The sequence below is a fragment of the Drosophila rhopaloa genome, unplaced genomic scaffold (genome assembly GCF_018152115.1).
Source record: "Drosophila rhopaloa isolate 14029-0021.01 unplaced genomic scaffold, ASM1815211v1 contig_2, whole genome shotgun sequence".
NCBI lineage: Eukaryota > Metazoa > Arthropoda > Insecta > Diptera > Drosophilidae > Drosophila > Drosophila rhopaloa.
This window is the reverse complement of record NW_025335083.1, coordinates 18981851-19003550: the sequence shown is the minus strand read 5'-3', so window position 1 is coordinate 19003550 and position 21700 is coordinate 18981851. Positions and strand designations below refer to the sequence as shown.

Genomic DNA, 21700 nt, shown 5'->3' with positions numbered 1-21700 from the left:
TAAATCAAATCCAGCATATCTGCGAAAAGTGCACAAAACTTTACGGGCAAAACACTTTTGCTTTTATTTTATTTATTTTGTGGCTGCCCCAAGACGTTGCATGCCACGCCCCCCACGCTACACCGCCTCAATCGCCATAGTCCTGCAACCTTGGCAATTTATGTGCTACACTTGTTACACATACGACATGTTGGACGTGTGCAGCGGCTAAGACAAATCGATTGCTGTTGCCGCTGCAGCAGCCACTTCTTTTGTGGCACAAACAATGGCAAGGGCATAATTTATTGAACACTTTGTTGCATTTGCCACCGCCGGGCGATTCTCGGACTTAACCTCGGACTCGGGGCAGATAAACCCTATTTTTCAATCATTTTATTAAGATTTATATTTGCTTTAAGTTCTTGAAATCCAATTGCTCCTCTAATTAATTCCCTTTGAGCAATTATACGAAAATTGCTGAAAGAACAAATGAATTCGAGAATTTTTCTTTGCTCTCCATCGTCGTAACATTCAAATGATTCAGGGGATTGACTTTCTAAATTTACAGAGAGAAATTTAAAAGGATGTAAGCCTTTTTTTCACCATTACTGCAGTTAAGTTTACTTAAATACAGAATTAAGCGAGGAAAAACACTCTACAAGTTTAATTCAAAGGAAAAGTCTTTAATACTAAAATAACTTTTAATAAATTACCAACGGTTTTTGTTTATCAATAACCTTATTATTTGGTAAGCTTCGCCAGGACAAACGCATTTCTGGCTCGCAAACATTATTTCTCGCCATCGGATTATTAATGGACTATGCGCATTTTGTGCACTTTATAATTTATTTTACGCCATTAATGAAATTTTAATTGTTGCAGCCAGCGCAAACAAAATGTCGTAAATTTTATTGACACTATATGCGAAAAATGGAATTATAATGAAGTTTTCGCGCGTAATTTCCAAAACATTTATTAAGTTTATGGACTTTGCCATTTTGACTTTACTGGCAACATAAAATGCTTTGAACCCGAGTTCAATTGAATGTCTGAAATTTAAGCAGAACAAACGAAATCGAAAACAAAGAAAAACCCAAGAAAGTAAGACAATAAAATTGAAATTGTTTTACAATTGCATTCTTTTTGTGTTGTGGCTAGTTGTTTCACTTCCTTTGGTTCTTTTTCCCTTTAATAGAATTTATCTTCAATGAAATGTTAACTATTTTTTCACTTTTAGCTAGCTGATTATTACTCCAAAGCAGTTTAGCGTAATCTAAATAATACTTATATTGATACCTCAGTTTTTGATCAATACATATGATTGCCATTATTGGCTTTCTCCACCAACAATGAGTGCTCATTCCGGAAGTGAACTGTCCTTTGATTCTCTTCCGGTGCCATTGAACCACCGCTCACAAACAACGCATTTCCGGTTATGAATGTCCGCCCTGATTTTCAGTTCGATTGTCTGCGGCTTTCGTGAAATGTTCCCTGTTGTTTGCCTGCTATTCGACTAAAAGTCCGTGACATGAAATTGCATCCTGTTGGCAGCCAAAAACTTACATAATCTAAGTGCAGAGCATGCAACATATTTTGGGTTTGTCCCACAGCACGCGATGCTTACAAATCCCCACTCGATGAACTTTATCCAGAAGTGTTGGTAGCCTAACTTTCGGCTGGACATTAAAATCGTTTCACCGGCTTTCAACTCTTTTTTCCCCCATTTCTATGTGGGTTTATATTTAGCTCTTTGCCGGCATCCCACTGAAAATGTGTCCTAAGTAAATATGGAAATCCTCAATCACAACACAGCAATATTTCGCCTGTCGCCACTTGTTTACTCTTGGGCATTGTGGCTGCCAAAAAATTCTATTTTGGTTAGTCCTGCGGTTTCTCGTGTTGCCACATAAATATGCATGGAGAGGGATGCGGTAAATTTATTTGCATAATGGATATTTAATTGATTTGGGTCTGCTTCATTGACACGAAGCATTTGTCGAAGCAAAAATAATGACCAGCCATTAATAATGATGTCGTTGTTTATCTTTAATAAAATACGATCACTAAAAGAAACAGTCCCAATCAATACTGATTTAATTATAAAGTTAAACAAGACTTTTAACAATTATTTTTATTATTTATGACTCTAACAAAAATTCTAAAAATAGCATCTACTAAACTTTGCCTCAAAAACTTACTCCGTGGAGAGTAGTTTATGGTAAATATATGTTTGCTCTCTAACTGAACCCTAAAAATAAGTAAACTTTGCCATAACTTCGTCTCAGTACTCAGTACTTAATTCAGATTACATTCTCTAAAAGGGCAAAAGGATAATAAAATCCGTTTATGCTCCTTTTATGCCGGCCCAAGCTGCGAAATATCACACAGCTGGAACCATGGGACTGTGCTTTCTGGCATTTCTGGCATTCACTTTTATTGTGCGAGTGGTTCAAGGTCTTGGTGGGATCCCGGTGGGTGGTGCAAAACAGTTTTGTCTAAATGGTTGCAGTCAAAGGGAAATGTTTTGTGGAACTTTTGGCCCAAAAACTAAAGATGCATAAGAGAGTGGTAATCCCGGCAAATGGCGTCTAAATGCCCAAGTTCTCCCAGAGGCACTCGAGGTTCCCTCAATGTCTCCCCGCCGCTTATAAATGGGTGGGTATTTATATTTTTCATTTGCCTTGTTTCTATCCCCAACTTTTTGCAGAGTTCTGAAAACACACAGGCAATTTTCCATGCCAGAAAGCAGCTGCTCCCTGTGCACTTGCCACCGCAGAACCCATCATTTAAATTACGAAATTTCAGCTGCTCGGAGACATCAATCAACAATGGCCAGTGAAAGTATTAGCTTTGGCCAAGGCAAGTTTTATAATTAGCTGCTGTGAAGAAAATGGTGAGTGCAAGGTAATCTAATAGAAGCTGAAAACGTTCTCTAATCAAGCAAATAAGTTGAGACTTAACTCGAGGTTTGTATCACTTTCAGGAAGCTTTTCAGATGCCTTGGTTGAACTTTTCCCGTGGAAATCCCCAGAAGACACCTTGAATTAGATTTTCCCAGACTAATTAGGCCTTTGAAGTGGCTTTCTAAATGCATTCAGTCATTAGACGACCCCCACAGATGCCTCATGCATTTTAAACTGGCTCAAATTGTGTCCTGGCATATGTGATTAGTAATTCAGTTCGATTGATTCGATGCTCGTGGTATATCCTTTCAGACGACCGGAAACAGGAAGCTGTTCCAAAGAGACACAGAGCCAACCCTCAACGCAATTAATTTAGAATTTTTGCAATACAAATTCGTTATCCAGGAAATTGCTCGACTTTATTGCTGTCAAATGCAGTGGCTCCCTTGAGGTGATTGCATGTTCGAGTCAGACTTTTAAAAAGCACTTTAAAATAAGTATAATTAATTGTTTCAAATGAAAAACAGAAATTTGAACTGCAACTTATACTCCACAAAGCCGGATGTTAAATTCCCTGCAAGCTGAAATTAAATAAATAAAAGTTAATAATGACCTGAACATTTTTGTCTGCAATCCCCATATTGTCACAATATATATCTAAAGGAAAATGTTCATGGGTGCGAGGAAAATGAAATTGTAAATCCCATAGTCAGCCTGTGGCGTTGAAAATTTGCATAAAATTTGGAAAATATGCTGAAATGCAATACAATTGCAGTCACTACAAATAAGAAAATCAGTATGTGGTCCAAACTAACTCTGGCTGTTTTATCGCTGAATTATAATGAGAACAAACATAATGTTATTAAATGTTTTGGGATTAGCGGAAAACCGCAATGCCAACATATGTAAGAAAAACTTTCAATAACAAAATCAGAACACAACTCTATGTTTCTGCAACACTTTATGAGATTTATATTGTGGGCCAATTTTAAAGACAAATGTGTCACTTTTTTAATGGCTTAATTTTATTTTTTGTCGGTTCAGAAAAGTTGACAAAGATTTATGGCATTCTTGAAGGCGTCGTCTAGCAAACACAGAAGAGCATCATCAATATTAATAAAACCCTCTTTGTTTTCACACATGCATGTGTGCATTTGAGCTCGAGGATAAACCCAAAGCGAGAAAGTTTTTTTTGGCACAATATTCTGGAAGGGAAACATTTGTCAGACCGAGATAGCGGTTAAGTTGCAATGCAAATTTTACAAATTCATTTAAAGTTAAATGGAATTTCTTTAACTACACCTTTAAAAGTTTTTCAGACTTTTAATTATATTACCTGATACTTTATAAATTTCTAAAGCTATTTCAGCAGAATTTCGTTTAAGAAACAAGAGCTTTAACGAAAAGACAGAACAATGCAGAATGGTATATTAAGTGCAAGAATTGATCAATCTAGAAAATAGTCATATGAAAATTGATTCTCCTGCAAGGGTTTTAACTTTTGGACAACAATAGTCGCCAATAATAACTCAACAGCTTTTGTATTTGACGACCATTAAATACAACGACATTGATAAAAATGAAACAAAGGCAATGACAGCTGCGAAACAATTGCACAACTAATCAATGTTGGCCATCAATGGAGTGCGATGGGAAAGTGGAGGGAGAGAGAAAGAGAGAGTAACGAAAAAACATTAGGAAAACAATTAAACTAATTGACGGCAATTTATACGCAACAAGGAGACAGAAACAAAGCGAAAAACAGAAGGCCAAAAGAGAGAAACTTACACAAAAACCAAAAGTTTTATAGGAGAAAATGGGAGCTGGAAAGTTTTTTGCACAGCGTCGAAAAGTAAACCGCTAAAAAAGGGGGAATTGGGAAAAGAGACTGCCTCCACCAGTCGGGATCCATTAACTTGGCCACTAATGAAACCACATTGAAAGAGAAGACTGCAACGGCTAACTAATTGACACTGTCGGGTATGAAATACGAATTAATTCACTGGTTAGCGAATTGGCAATTGCATCGCTCATACGACCCGTGTGCCAGACTTAACTGATTCGCCGCGGTATTTAATGTCACCGCTCGTCATAAAGTTGAAGTCCGCATTAAGTTCCATTTAAAGTCGAGTTAAATTATGGTTTGAAAACGCACCGGTTTCCTGTTACCTAGTTAGTATACCACAAAGCAAATTCACTATTCTTAATCCCATTTCCGCTATGAAAGGCGCACACAAAACCAAAGGCAACTCAAAGCCAGTTGACTTGCTTCTTCCTGGCATCCTTGTGTTCCTGGCAGATAATGTCAATGGTGCTTTCTCCTTCCTCTTAAATTTGTTTAAATGTTCTTTCTGGTTTGGTTCAACTAAAAAAGAGCTGCACGATATTTAAGGCTAGTATGTATTATTTGACTGCCATGAAACCAAGATATATATTTAACTACTGTACCAAATCAGCATAAAATAAATTTTCAATATTCATATTACTTATTAATAAAAAAGTAAAGAAGCTCTTAATTGAAGGAAGCACCATAATTGTATGGTAACAACATTGAAGTTTTACTCTTTAAAATATAAAATAGTCTTAAAATGATAAATAGATTTTTTTTATGTGAATTTTATTTCCGAATTTAGTGATTAAAATCCTGCTGATTTTCACTCCGAAAAAGTTCTGCCAAAGAGTTGTTCATCATTTTCCATTATGACGCTTTAAGTTCAGAGAGAATGGTGATGATTTCGCTTTAATTGACGAGAAGCAGATAGCTGTGCAAATAATCTCTTTCATTTCTGACTCATCTCGTGTGTCGATTGTCACTGGTTAATGCCTTTCCTCGTTTTTCATATTTATTGAATTTATTGTCCGAATATACATTAATATTCGATGACACTTTTATGCTTTGCCATGCCAACTCAGTTTATGCTGAAACTTCATATGCCGAGCAAAATTGCCAATTACCGATGCATTTAATGATGTCAGAGATCGTTATTGCTAAACGGTCGTCAAATTAAGCACTATTTTAGTTAGTGTTATTATACTTAAGGGGAAAAATAACAAAACATTATGATCTGCGACGCGATTGAAACATGAAATCCGACTAGCAGGCCAAGTCCTTGGAATCCTTGTCCTCCAAACCACTCCCATAACAGACCATTACACTGGCAAAGCTGTTTGCCGTCCGCATTGCGGTTTCCTGAGCTGTTTGTGCAATTGCATTAGGGAATTCCCCGCTCCCCACACAAAGCATACATATCTAAAATATTTATTGCATTTTTGTTTACCGTGTGGTGGGTGAGAAGTTTAATAAATTTTAAAGCTTGCTTTACAGGGTTTTCCCGTTGCCGCAATTTATGCGGCTGTTAGAATTTAGTGCCAAAAAAAAGAAGGGAACAAAAAAAAAAACATATCGGATAAGACGTTATCATGGGGGCAAACATCAAAGCCAAGTGTCTTATCCACTGAGAATCTCTGAACCACTTAAAGTCCTCCTGCTGTTTGCTTTATAGCCTTTATAGCCTGACTGCCGACTGTCACACACGTCCATACATTTATTAGCATATTGCCAGCCACTCGCTCTCACCTAATGATGCAGAAATGTAAAACAACTGGGACTGCAACCCATCCATCCATTCCCCCCAAGACATTCGGAAGCTTTCTAACCCATTGCCCCAACTCATGTGGAGAGCTTGGCGGGATTGTCATTGGCAATTGTGATGTGGCATACTGATTTTGTTATTCAGCAAGCCAACTCCGCGTGACGTACGCGCTTTTTTATTTCACAAACGTGCTGGGAAATCGAAAACTGCAAAATAACCAGAGAGGAGAACTATCACTGGAAATACGAGAATCATTGCCATCAAGTAAAGTCCCCCTTGCTGGATATTGGTATGCTCTAAATAAAAGTAAGAGTCATGGGAAAAAAGTATTGTTACATTACTTAATATAATACAAATGTGTATTTGGTATTTTAAAACTTATGAATTTTTATGATTTCATCTTTCCTTAAAATTCCAACTTTTAATTTAACAATCTTTTAATCACAGATATTCGAAAGAGCATTATTTTGTTTGCCTTTTTGCCAGATTTATTGATTAGATTTTGGCACCTATTGGCGAAATGCACATTTTTCCAGTAGTCAAACTTCGAGGAGAAGCGCTTAACTTGAGTATTGCAGCTGAGTGTTTGAAGTTTTAGTTTTTACTTAAACTTTTGGACAGCAAAGTGGCGAGTTGCGATGCTGAGCTCCCAAAAACTTTGGATGTCCAAGTGCTGACGATAAATTGTTTGACTTGGGGTTGCGAAAATATTTTAGCCAGCCAATAAATATTGGGGCAAAATGGAAGAGAGCTGCAGGATATTTTTAATGTTCCTCATTTGATCATTTCATTTTATACGCAGCCTTGCTAAATGCTCTTTGCATCATTTTCCATAATTTAATCGCAAAAACACTTTTAGGCCTCGCCTTATGATTGACTTTTATGATTGCCCCTTGATGAAAGCCGAAATAAATGCCAATTTATACACCTACTTGGCCAAATTGAATTACACGAAATAGGCTTATGTCTGCCAATAAAGAAAAGGCAAATTCACTTTTCTGGCAATGGCTAAAAATGTTGCCAAAAACGGCAAGAATAATAATAAGAATATCTGATATATTTTTGGTAAAGTGTCTTAACCCTTTTGTTAAAAATATAAAGCTGTAGCACAGATGTTGGCTCTGCGGTACGGTTTTTATTGCGTTTCATTCTCTTTTAATTAATTTAAAAGCGTTTCATTAGAGCCAGGTGGGCGTTTATTTACGAAATTAACATCTCATCATAAATTAAAAATTTTAGAGTGTCTAGCACCTTTTCTTGTGCCTTTTCCCCATTTAAATTGAAAGTCCTCTGCTGCCATGCATGAATGCAATTCGAGGGAAACTCAAATAGAATGAAACGCAGATGAATGAATCAGTCTGGAGTGAAAGGTAAATGCGTGAATAGTTGGATGATTAAACGAGTGCCTAAAACACTCTACAAATCAAGTGCTCTCGAAATCCTTTCGTTTTGTCGCAGCGAATTGAATAACTTGAAGGCTCTAGACCAAGTAAAGTGCCTATCTGTACAGGGTTTTTAGGCGCACTTCACTTTGGAAAAATATGTTGTGGAATCCTTGGCTCGTCATCAATTTTTCCTCGAAAGTGCGAACAGTTTTTGACTATTTTACACCATTTTAAGCATTCATACGCAGTGTAAGAAAATAACTGGGTCATATTTTTGGCACATAACTCATGCTTTCATAAGCCAGTTTTGCAAAACATTTGGGAGGTTAGCGATGAGTTAGAAATTGGCAGGAACTTACGTAACCCCGGCAAACAATGAAAGATAAATATCCTCTCAATTAGCTGCTGTACAAATATTTATTTTTGCATTCCAGTTCTAACTAACCATCTCCAATATAACTCATCTAACCCCGTCTTTTATGATGAAAGCCACTCAAAGTTCGACATGCAATTAATGGCGTTGGCCCAAACTAGTTCGGTTACCTCAATTTACCTAGTGGGCAATACTGCTGGGCAACCATATAAATCTCCCTCTGCATATTTTCTCCAGGCAAGCGCAAGCATAAGTTAAAAACTTTGCAACAACTGTGCTAGGCAATTCATTAGCATGCAAATTTGAAAATTTATCAGCTGGTGGTCTCCGCTTCTGCACAACAAAAAACAATACAGATAAAACTTTTAAAATTTATTTTTGAAAAAAAAAAATGATATACGATGGAAATGTACATATAATGAGCATCACCCACATGGGTGAAAGAGATTATTAATATTTTAATGTCTTTGGTAATAGTTTTATTTACTATCAGCTTAACTATAAAAATAGTATACTAAGATCTAAATAAGAAATATGTTCTTAAAATTAAGCTTTTTAAAAACTGGCAGTAATTAATACATTCTATTGTTTTTAGTTTACAATCCTTTAATGTTGTTTTGCGTTTCTTAATTTTTTTATGAAAATTTTAGTAACAAACCTTGCAGGATGTAAATTTTTGTTCAATAATGTGTATGAATTCTTGTAAATAAATTTTAATTTCGAAATGGTTAAGATTAAAGTGGTTACAGAAACTTTAGGTATATTTTTCTTGAGTGTCGTTAAACTTCCAGTCCTGGCGTAGGTCCTGGCTTAGGTCCTGGCTTGTGTCCTGCTCCTGCGAGCGGAACTTTTCACACTCTGGGCACTATTTGAAGCGGGAACCGCAGCTGTTTTACTAACTGCATCAGCTCACATGACAAAGTTTGTCGCACAAATTATACACAGATCGAAATGGAGGCCAGCTGGAGGAATCTCTAGACGTGTGTTAAAGGTTTGTGCAGCAGATGCTCGCCAAGTACATATTTATAACCATGACCTCGCTAATATCCTAGTTGTGGTAGCTCAATTAGTAAGAAAAATGAGACAAAGGCATTCCAAAATGTTTAAAATGAGTTTTTTGAAATAAAATAATATTGAATATTAATAATATTAAACCAAAAATTAACGGCAGAAATTATGAATCATGAATAGTGAATAATCGAAATAGTTACGCATTTCCGAGTTGAACATTACTAATCAAAAAATAACCAGCTGACATGCTTTAAACTATCTTTAAATTACAGGCCATTTTATTTTAGTAATTACGAACTTCTGTTGTTGTCTGCAAACTTTCTTATCGTACAGTCCAAAGAGTGGAGAATATTAAGGTAGAATCGATAAAACAAAAATGTATATGTATTGGCAAATATTGATAGAGGTTATTGATTACAAACGTAAACAGAAGCGCCGTCTGATATGACTGCACTGATTTAAACAAAGTTGATAAAGGCAATAACATTTTTTTTTTGTAATCATTTGAAAAAAGCGCTTGCTCAGCTAATATCCATGGTCGGAAAAGTGACCCTTAAAAAGATAACGACGACAAATGTCTTGGTCTTGGTTTTGGGGTATGCGCCCCAAAGTGGAAACCTTGCTAATGTCTGGGTATTAACTAACCACAAATTTACGCGTACCAGGGCGTTGCCTATGTATATGTTAGTATAATAAACATGAGGAAGACCCCTAAGATAAGAATCGATGTCTGGTTTGGGTTTTAGTTTTTCAAGAACTGTGCTGCCATCTGCACAGCTTTTTTAGCGGGTGGTTTCGATAAAGAATCATGAATACAAACGTCCCCAAATAATTTGCAAAGCAATAAATAATTTGTACGTGAATTAAAAGTATTAACAACAACTTAAAATATACAGTGTCCAAATTAATGGTGGAACGTAACAGTGGAATTCAATACGAAAGAATGCCGACGGTTACTTTCAGGTACAATTAGTTCTAAAATAAAACAAATTTAATTATTAAGAAGAGTTACTTAATAAGTTTACCGATCAATACATATTTGATTAAGTGAGAAGTTTTAAAATTAAAATAACAAAACAAAACTTTTTTTAACTACACGATTTTTTGGTTGTGTAATGGTAATTTATGATAATTCATTATTTAGTTAATTAAAATGGACGTCGATCTGATTACTTGGACTTGTGAATTTTCGTTATACATATAACTGATTAAATATGGCTTACTATTTTCACACTTAAAGTTGCCTCTCTCATTCGTTTATAGATGTGTTAGGTCTTTCTTAATATTTTGCTTAATATTTTAACACATATCACGTAACTTTCACTAATGCGATGAGTCAGCCTCAAGGTTTTTCCCTAGTTAAAACCACAAGCCTTAGGTAAAGGTATATATTTAACCAAATACAACGTCACTTATTTGCAATTAACAAACTCTTTGAAATAATTTGGGAAGCTAAAAAGAAAACAAAATTACTCATGTGGGTAAATATTTGCTGCTCTTGAGATCGACAAACAGTGTTGACCCAGTAAACAAGAGGCAAAAGCATTGCGATCTAGACTGGCGATGTCGCAGAGATAACCGGCTAATTCTGATATAGAAAACCAGAGATGTTTACTGCCATAATTACCTACATTGACAACTTGCTATGATGACTTGATATTACTATCGGATCTGTTATAGATCTCAAAACAAATCAAAATACATAAGATATAGGTATATACGAAATACGCTATATACAGCATATACATAATACAGGCCTGACTGATGAAGTGTAAATAGGCTTATAAATTAAGGCAATATATTTATTTACACACACGGATCACACTCGTATTCGTACGGTAAAAATAGCAGGCTAATAACAATGCTAATCAGTTAGTCAAATATCGTCTGGCCGATAGCTCCGACAATTGGAGTAAGTGCCTCAAAAACGCCTCAGTCTTCCCACTGACACGAGTCTGTAAGGGTGCGGAAAATCGCGGTTTGGAGATCGGTGATCGATCGGTTCATATAGTGCTTGGAATCTGCTTGGGTCAGCAGTGGGAATTGAAAAAAAATTGTGATTCGGTCTTGCAATGTCGTTAATTAACTTGAAATCGAAAGATATGTACGATGAACCGATTAATCTGTGGAGAACCAAACAACGCGTCCATTATCACCACGATGTGATATCGAAAGAAAATGAGTTAGTTTCGGATCAAAGTTCTCAACTGCAGTGGCACATATACACGATTAAATTATATTTAAAGTCAAATGAGAACGCTAGCTAACTACGGCCAGCAGAAGTTTTAATACCCGAAAATTAATGACAGCGTTCACTGCGCTTATATATATATAGCTACAGGTTATAGTTAAATCAAGTAATAAGGCAAACAACTGCGAGCTATCGAGTAATTTCTTGGTTTTTTGATCAAAACCCTTAGAAATAATGGTCGGAACTTGGAATGTCATACCTCGTTGCATTCGTTGCAAAATTTACAATCCAATGGTATTCTCAGCTAAAAAATTTAATTTTGATCCAATTTTCGCAAAAAATCAAGTGTTACCCCTTATAAAAAATGCGAAAAAGGCTCAAAAAATAAAATTTACCAAATCCACATGGAATTGATTGTATAGGTTATCAGCTGCACAAAACAGTCATTCTTTTGGCTGTGTGTCTTATTTAGGTGAAGTTACCACAAAAAAAACCTTAAAAATAGTGTTTTTAAATACATGTTTTGATGGCCAAGATCCAGAAAAAATCAGCTTCATTTTTGGGTTTTTTTATAAAAACTCTTGGAAATAATTGTCGGAACTTAAAACGTCATACCTCGTTGGATTCGTTGCAAAATTTCCAATCCAATGGTATTCTCAGCTAAAAAATTTAATTTTTATCAAATTTTCGCAAAAAATCAAGTGTTACCCCTTATAGAAAATGCGAAAAGCACTCAAAAAATAAAATTTACCAAATCCACCTGGAATTGATTGTATAGGTTATCAGCTGCACAAAACAGTCATTCTTTTGGCTGTGCGTCCTATTTTGGTGAAGTTACCACCAAAAAACCTTAAAAAAATGTTTTTAAATACATGTTTTGATGGCCAAGATCCAAAAAAAATCAGCTCCATTTTTCAGTTTTTTAATCAAAACCCTTGGAAATAATGTTCGGAACTTGGAATGTCATACTTCGTTGGATTCGTTGCAAAATTTCCAATCCAATGGTATTCTCAGCTAAAAAATTTAATTTTGATCCAATTTTCGCAAAAAATCAAGTGTTACCCCTTATAAAAAATGCGAAAAACGCTCAAAAAATAAAATTTACCAAATCCACATGGAATTGATTGTATAGGTTATCAGCTGCACAAAACAGTTTTTCTCTTGGCCGTCCGCCTTGTTTTGCGGAAGTTTAAAGAAAATCGCTTACAAAATGCTCATACAAAATAATACCTTATATCTAATCAAAATAGTTTGCAAAAGCGATATAGATGTCATCCTTTTGACACTAGCTTTTTGTCGTTTCTTTTACGTGTATGAAAGCCACAGCTCAAATTCCAGACACTGATTGCGGGCAACAAAGAAAAACGTGATCACTTAATGTTCATGTAAATAATAAAGACTTGTCTATCTCTTGATTGATGAGACAACCATCCCACTTTTATCTACCCACTTATATACAAATTAGAGGTATTTCCAAAGGAACACGCGTGGTTTTATAAGCAAACGAAGTGATAATATCTCAATTTGCGGGCAGAAATCGATCAAAAATCAATCAAAGCTGCAAAATACATAAAGAAAGTGCGCGTTTCCTTCAGGGTCAGGTTGAAGACTTAAAATTGATAATACCAACCAGCTGAATAAAGAGTTTGAAAAGTAAATTTAGTTCATCGGAAAGCATTGAACCTGTCGCAGGGTGTCGGGATTTTCGGGTGTATATGTGCCACTCGCCGGAAGGATTGTGTCCTTAAGCAGTCTTTGATTTATCTCGATTCCGAAACAGCAGTCACAGATCCTCCGATGCCAGTGAATATATAACTATAAAAGTGCCTAAGAAGTCGGCCTCGTTCTCAAGATCCCCTCCCAACTCGCTGCCCCCTTCGGTACCCGGAACTCCGCGTCATTCCGTGGCCGCCACCTCGAATCAGGTGATCCGATACGCCCGAACATCCTGTGACCACTGCGGGCACCATAGTATTCCGGTCATGTCGCCGCATCCCATCTCACCGCTGGCCAAGTCCCAGACGAACCTGGATCTCGTGGAGCACGCTAGTCAGCGGCAGGCCCTGCTCCCACTGCCCACCATCGGGATCCACCGCGATGACTCCGCCTGCACCTTGCAGGTGTCCCGCCGACCATCGCTGCTCCTCCAGGAGATCCTCACTCAGCGTCCTCCGCTCTACGGACGGAAGGACGGCAACGGGTTCCTGTCGCCAAGGACTGCCAAAAATGGGTACTTTTTGGTTGCATAACTAAAATCTAAAAACTCGGACAAATTATATAAGACTTACTCATTTTTAACTCAACATAATCGACGTCATAATCGTTTACTAATTTAATTATATGACAGAAAATTTGACGTATACATATTACTCACTCCAATTAATTAAATGAAAATACTCTAATCAAATAATAAATTAACACTATTAACTATAAATTATTTTTCTCATAGGCTTTACATTTTTCGCAGTTTTTAAACTTTTGACCCGGCTTAAATACAATATAAAAATATTTTTTAAGAAGAGTAGAAACATCTTTAAATGCGCATTTATACATTCATTACAAAACAAGAGAGGACGCTATAGTCGGGTGCCCCGACTATCAGATACCCGTTACTCAGGTAAAGGGAGTGCGAGGGAGATGGAGATAGAAACTTTGATCACGCATAACTTTTTAACGAATGGTCCGATTTGAAAAATTTCTTCTACATTTCGATAGGTATTGATAAACACAATAAAACTGCATTTTTACTTTTCCGAAATATTTAAATGTATCGTATATAAGCGATTGTGGGCGTTAAAGGGGGCGTGGCACCTTTTTGAAATAAACTTGCGCTGCGTAGGAACTCCTAGAATCTGCATGCAAAATGCCAATCTTTTAGCTTTTATAGTTTCCGAGATCTCAGCGTTCATACGGACAGACAGACGGACAGACGGACAGACAGACGGACAGACGGACATGGCTATATCGACTCGGCTAGTGACCCTGATCAAGAATATATATACTTTATAGGGTCGGAAACGCTTCCTTCTAGCTGTTACATACTTTTGCACGAATACAATATACCCTTTTACTCTACGAGTAACGGGTATAACAAGAAAGGAAAGCTAACTTCGGGCGGAGCCGAAGTTGATATACCCTTGCAGAATATTCTGTAAATTAATTGGCCAAAAATAAAACCCATAGAAAATCCCAACTTCCCAATATATATTTTTTAAATATATCCACTACTTATTTAAATAATAAGTATTAAGGAAATTCCTGTAATGTAGATAAATAGTATTTTTGGATTGTTAATGATGATACCTTTTTAATTCTTTTAATCGATTTAACAGCAGTGTTGAAAGATTCAGCAATTCATTAGCACAGAGATGTAGTTTCTATCCCAACTGTTAGGTGGCAATCCAGATCCTCCAATCTAGTAGCTTTGCCTATTTGAATTTTCCTGGATGACAGTTGTAGGCATTTGCCCATTCCCCATTTTCATTTGGAGGTAGCCACCCGACGTGTTAGGAACTCAACAGCAGCACCGAAAAAATCAAGCCCTGAACGTGTAATTTGTTTGCAATAAAAGAAAGCAGGTTCAAGAAATGCCGAAAGATAAGGGGAACATGGCGAAGGACGGGGTTGAGCCGCCCACAAAGCGGCTGAGGAAGGATCGTCGGGAGCGTAAGGATCGCAATGCGGTAATCCCCGCCAGGGGAGGAGGTGGAGGAGCTGGTTCAAGGGTGAGGAACATGTCGCCCACCCCCTCGAACGCCACGGAGAGCAGCGATTGGAGCGACAGCGAGTCCAGCTACTCGGATTCCAGCTTCAGCTCCACCGCATCATCCAGCTACTCTAGCAGTAGCTCCTCGTCCAGCAGCAGCTCCTCCAGCGATAGCGATCCGAAGCCATCCTGCTGCCGCCATCGGCACCATCACCGCCATCGGCGCTACCACCGCCCCTCGAGCCACTCGCACCGCCGTCGTGGGCGTGGCAGCCGCCACCATCACTCCGCACACGGCCGCTCCACAAAGCGCTCCTCGGGGAAGGGGCGTCGCGGCGCCACCTCCTCCTCCCGCCAAGGCGCCACTTGAGATCAAGGCGGAGGCCCCAGCTGCGCAGGCGATCCAGATACCGGACCCCATTCCCCTGCCCGTGCCGGCTCCCATTCCGTCAGTCCTCGCCACGCATCCGCAACCGAAACTGCACCCGCAGCCCGTGCCGGCTCCCGCTCTAGCCCCTGCTCCTGCTCATGCCCATGGTCATGTTCATGCTCATGCTCCGGTGGCCAAGCCAGCTACCCAAACGGCGTCCATGGAGCATCATCACCGCAAGACGCGCACGCGCAGCTCCGGTTCCGGCTTGCAGAACCTCATCCCGGCCACCAGCAGCCACAACCAGGCCGTCTTCCAGTCAAAGACCATCACCGTCACCGTCACCAAAAGCACCGCCACTCCCACTGCCGCTCCAACCGCCATAACCATGCCCAGTGATGGCCAGGCGATGGGCAACTCCTCGGAAGGCAAAATCCAGGTCGGCGGTGCCCGCTCCACCGGCACGAAGATAACCCTTGCCAATGCCATGGCCAGCAAGTCCGCCAACCAGCTCAAGACCCCGGTAGTCAGCTCCTCTTCGAAAGCTCTGGCAAAGCCTGTTAATCCCAAACCGAGCCACTCCAACGTCAACCCCCCCACCATCAGCAAGCCACCGGCATCGAAGGAGACCAGCAAGATTAGGACTTCCAGCAATGAGCGAACGCGTCGTGGACTTACCACGCCCACTGGTCCGGCACCAAAGCGTCAGTGGGATGATGAGCGGAGTGATGGCTACCAGTGGAAACAGCAGCGCAAACGTAGTTTCGAAGGATCAGGAGGAGGCGGAGGAGGAACCAGAGGAGGAAGAAGAGAAGGAGGAGGCCGAGGCGGACGAGGAGGAGGTGGTGGAGGAACCAGAGATGACTCCTTTGATTATCGCGACGCCGAGGGCAGCCTAGTGGCCAGATTCCGCCAGCCCGTCCACATTGTGCGTCTCCACATCAAGGGACTCACCCGCCAGGTGACCAAGGAGCACATCACCGAGATCTTCGGCCACTTTGGCGCCCTCGCCGTCGTCGACTTTCCCATGGACCGCTACCATGGGGGCCAGGGGCGTGGCTACGCCTTCGTGGAGTACGCCCGTCCCGAGGACTGCGCCTGCGCCATCATGAACATGAACGGCGGCCAGATCGACGGCAAGCGGATCACGGTGTCCGCCTTCGAGGAGAGGATGCTGAAGGCTCCGTGGCGCCACTACCGCCGCTACTCCCCGGTGAATCGCCGCCAGCGCCACAACTCGCCGTCCCGCTCTCGCTCTCGCTCACGCTCCCGCTCCCCATCGCGCTTCCTGTCCCGCTCCCGTTCGATGAACTTCTCCCGCTCCCGCTCCCGCACCCGTTCCCGCTCACGTTCCCGCTCGCAGTGCAAGTCAAGATCGCGCTACAACCGCCGCTACCGCACCCACTCCCGTTCCCCCTTTTCACGCGGCCGCTCGTCGCCGCATTACCAACGCCACGCATCGCGTTCGCCTTAGGCAGGTCGCACTGTGGACGAGGATACAAATAAAGATTCTGTGCACCGAAATGTGGTTGGGGATTTGTTTTTTTGGGGCCTTAAATGGCCCAAAGATTATTTATTATTATTTTTAAAAACAAACAAGAAAGGAAAGCTATCTCCGGGTGGAGCCGAAGTTGATATACCCTTTCAGAATATTCTGAAAATTATATTGGTTGGCCAAAAATAACACCCATAAAAAATCCCAACTTCCTAACTTTTAGAACACCGAAGTTATGACATTTGCGATCAATCAGTTATATGGCGGTTATAGGATATAGTCGGACGATCCCGGCCGTTCCGACTTAAATACTGCGTGCAAAGTTTCAATTCGATATATTTTAAACTGAGGGACTAGTTCGCGTAGAAACAGACAGGTGGACAGACGGACATGCTTATATCAACTCAGGACGCGATCCTGATCAAGAATATATATACTTTATAGGGTCGGAGAGGTCTATAATACCCTCTGCAAGGGTATAAAAATCAGGCTGAAACTCCATCTTTATCCTGTATAATTAAGGTGCTTCCCTATGATTCTATTCCCTAATTCTACATAATATTTATAAATTCTTGCAGTAACCTGCAGGGGACAGCGAGTGGCAGTACAGCGACTATTAATTTCCAGAGCGGTACGACAAGTGCCAGGAATGGATCCACAGCCTTCTTCGACAATGGAGCCAAAAGCTTTCAGGCCAAGCAGCAGAAGGAAAAGAACCGACGCACAGGCAAGTAAGTAAAATAGAATTAACATATATTAAAATTAAGAATTACTAATTTGTATAAAAATATTTTTCCAGCGATGCCATAAGTTCAGCGCTGTCGGCCACATATTGCAAGCTGTTGGTACTCCTCGGCGTTTGTCTGCCGATCACAGAAGTTATATCCGATCAGATACCCACCTATGTGTACCAGGGATTCTATGTGTATCTCTATGTGGGCAGCATACTCTTTGTGATTTTCCTGTACATCAGTGCCTTTCGAAACCGATCGCTTTTCAATGCCCTCAAAGACTTTCGTAAGAACAATGGGTATTGAAATCTTAGATATTATTATTGAATGTATATACTTCCAGATGAAAAGAACAGCAATGTGCATCTGAAGCACAAGGTGACCCATTTCGGTAGCTTCTATCTGAGAGTGGGAGCCATTGCCTTTGCCATTGGAACCATGGTGTATTCTGGCCTGGAGTTTGGTCAGTTCTTTGAGCTGAATGGTCATCCCGGATGTCGGGATGTCTTCGTGGCCATCACGCCCATCTGCCGGATGGTGCTGTGCATCGCCCAGGTGCAGTTCATCTTCCTGAACACCACCTACATGGACATGGCCCGGCACAAGGTGACCTCGCGATTCGGACTCATGCATATGGTGGCCACCAACTTGTGTGAGTGGCTGTATGTCCTGGTGGAGGAGACCAAGCACGAGATATTCCACATCAGCCAGCACGAGGTGGATCCCGCCCACGATCTGGTCAGTCACAGTGGTGCCAATAGAACTGACTGGTCGGCGGTGAATGAGTCCCTGCACCAGCACCACCACCATCAGCATTCCCTTAACAACACCCTGCTGACCAATGTGACCAATGTGATAGCGAACATCACTGTGACTCCTTCGCCCACGGCTGCTGCTTTTAGTGGCTGCTCCCGCACCACGATCATGGGTGCTCTGGTCCAGCAGTTGTCCCCCTTCCTGTTCCCCTGCACCATCGAGTACTCCCTGATCTGCGCCGTGATCCTCTTCGAGATGTGGAAGACCGTCAAGTCCATTCCCGATATCGACAAGACCCGCAAGAACTCCGTGAAGCCCGTCCAAGCGAAGCCCGCCCATCACTTCTCCGTGGATTGTTCGCAGTCGCACAAGGGACTCTTCTTCGGCATCATGATTATAGTGATGACCATCATCTCCATGATCATGTACTTTGTGCTGTACACCCAGCCGGGGTACGAACTGGTGGCCACTCAGGAGGTCACTCTGTGGGAGACTTTCATGTACTTCATGTGCGCATCGGCTGTGATAACGGGTAAGTTATATTATATCTAATAATGTTTCTAAATGATGTACCAGATATAAAATATTTTTAATTTACCAAAGAAATCTTTAAAAAATGTCTTCCAAATGAACTACCATATTTTACACATTTTTATTATAAATTTATTATTTCCATGTTCTAGTCTTATACTAGTTTTTACTATTTTGGTTAAGATTTAAATACTCCGATTGTTTCTATGGAAGCTATACGATAAGATAACCTTTCGAAAATGGCTTTGAATTTAATTATCTAGTCAGAAAATAAGCTTTGGCTGTGAGGACTATCAATTTTTAAGAATGTTGAAATGTTAATTTCTTGAGCACAATTTTTTAATTGTTTCCCTATTAAATATTTTCACAGGCATGATCCTCATGCGCGATCTGCGCTACATCAAGGACACCAGCGACGAGCACCACTCGATGGATCTGGACAATCTCCTGCTGATTGTAGCGCAGACCGGGGTGTACCTGTACGGAATGTTCAGCATCCTGGGCAGTTACTTCGCCAAGTGGGACACGGTGCCCGATCGCGTGGAGGGCATTATAGCGGAGGTGTTCGGAGTGGTGCAGACCTCGCTGCAGACCATGTTCATCCTGCACGCCAGCCATCGGCGGTGCAAGGGGGCCAAGCAGGTGAGGAGGAAGCCGGGAAGGGAGATCATCACGTTCCTGCTGGTGGCCAACATCGCCATCTGGTTTGTGAACACCCTGATCAAGGGACGAGCCGTGTTCCGTGAGACCCATCTGGAGTTCTTCGGCGTCTGGGGCTGGACAATCATCACTCACATCTCCATGCCGCTGGCCATTTTCTACCGCTTCCACTCCACGATCTGCCTGTTCGAAGTCTGGAAGGTCACCTACAAGGCCAAGGCGCATTAGGAACCCACTGTTGATTAGTTTTCGTTAGCTTTCCTTTGATTAAGTTAATTTAAAAACCAAGCCTCTACTAGCGAACATTAGTTAATGTATGTTAAGTGCAAAATTTGTTAATATTGAGTGCACAAAATAAAGATTTAATTTATTCAGCGACTGGTGTTTTAACAATTGGGTTATGCAAGCATTATTTTAATAATGTTTTCCTACATAAGGGTGTTATAAAATAACTATTTCAGGAATCTAAGCCTTACAATTTTTCACTCGTTCAACTTAAAGTCTGCATATTAAAAAGTTTACTAAACCGTTGCACTTGCTTTCGAATATTTTAACAAGTATTTAATGACTTTCCTGACATCATATGTGTATTTTTCAGTTAGCAGTTCAGGTGCCAATACATTAAGCAGTTAATATGATTACCTAATTTCAGTTGACACTTTAAAATGGTAACAATTTGAAGTCATGCGCGTGCTCTTATTGATCGGTTTTTCTGAGCACTAATTTTCTGAACTAGGTGGTGGAAAATAATGAAAAGAATTCAACAAGCAAATAAAAAAAGGCCTTCAAATAAATCGTTGCGTGGAGAATACATGTGATTCAGTTACGAATCGCCTTGATCCATAAACACTTCAAAAAAATCACGTGTCCCAAAAGCGAAATCAGGTTCTCGTGTATCAAATAAATCTTGATGCAGACGATTGACAAATCGGCGTTTCCGTTTCCTGTTGCGTATCCTTTCCAAAGAAAAATGTCAAAATGGGGCGGAGATTGGCATTGAATGGATGAAAAAGGAAGGCGGTTGAAAGGGGAAAACTGTCTTTTGGGCATAAATTTGATATGGCCAAAAACACATGAGCAGACATTGATGTGTGCGGAGTAATGTATGTAAAGGACTTTCGAACGGAAACATCAAGGTAAATAAAAAGGTATTGAGCCATGAAGTTGATGAATTGGCGCTTTTAAATTATGTATTTATGGGGAAATCGGATACATTGTTATTCAGGTGGCTTACGCAGCGATAATAAACGGGCAATTTGGGGTTAACAAATCGAGTGATGTATGGCTTTATCACGTCCTTCCGCCGAACACGTGATTGCAATACTTAATATAGAAAAATGTCTGACAATCAATTTATACAGTAAGCTTAAAGTATTGATACTCTGGCATGGGTTGATACTCCATAATTAACATTAAAATAATCAAAAACAGAAAAAACAACAAAACTATTTAAAACAATCATTTATTGTTAATATGATTCCGATCACGTGTTCGGAATACAGGACAAAACCACGTGCATCAAACGTGACTTGTGCGAATTTAAGATGCAATTTCTGAGCAAATAATATTAAAGGGAGAGTACTTGAGTTTATTTCTCTGTAAGAAGAAAGTTTTTCTGCAAAATATACACAGCTTCAAACTGAAAAATGACAAACTTAATTAATTGTATTATTTGTTTCACTTAATTTACATAAATATTTAAAGTTTCCAATATAGGTTTCAATTTATGGATATATTGATTTCGATTTTTAAAACCAATAACTTCAATTCAAGTAAATTTACCCTATAAACCAATTCAAAGCCTTGAAAATAAATTCATCGCTTTATGAACCATTTAAATTCCGCTCAAACTCAAACAGCCATCATAATTAGAAGGCAGTTGCAATTTCCAACGGAAACGTGCTAATTACAGGTACAAGAGCAAAGAAGAGAACAAAAATGTGTAATGAGGAAACCAATTAGAGGGCTGTGAAGCGAATGAAGACGGCGCAAAATTCTTCATTATACTTCTATCTG

General features: G+C 39.9%; 1 protein-coding gene across 3 annotated transcripts; it reads left to right on the top strand.

The window, feature by feature from the left end:
• Positions 1 to 10014: 10014 nt before the first annotated feature.
• LOC108040988 (proton channel OtopLc) lies at positions 10015 to 20059 on the top strand. 3 transcript variants are annotated; one of them, XM_017118733.1, is made up of 6 exons: positions 11199 to 11426; positions 13219 to 13665; positions 17585 to 17737; positions 17806 to 18023; positions 18081 to 19025; positions 19395 to 20059. In XM_017118733.1, exons 1-6 carry the CDS (start codon positions 11317 to 11319, stop codon positions 19910 to 19912), a joined length of 2391 nt encoding a protein of 796 aa, XP_016974222.1. In that variant the 5' UTR covers positions 11199 to 11316; the 3' UTR covers positions 19913 to 20059. The 3 variants fall into 3 exon arrangements, with proteins under 3 accessions (XP_016974223.1, XP_016974222.1, XP_016974221.1); XM_017118732.1 differs by having other exon boundaries at positions 13216 to 13665; XM_017118734.1 differs by lacking the exons at positions 11199 to 11426; positions 13219 to 13665 and adding an exon at positions 10015 to 10207.
• The last annotated feature ends 1641 nt before the right edge of the window (positions 20060 to 21700 follow it).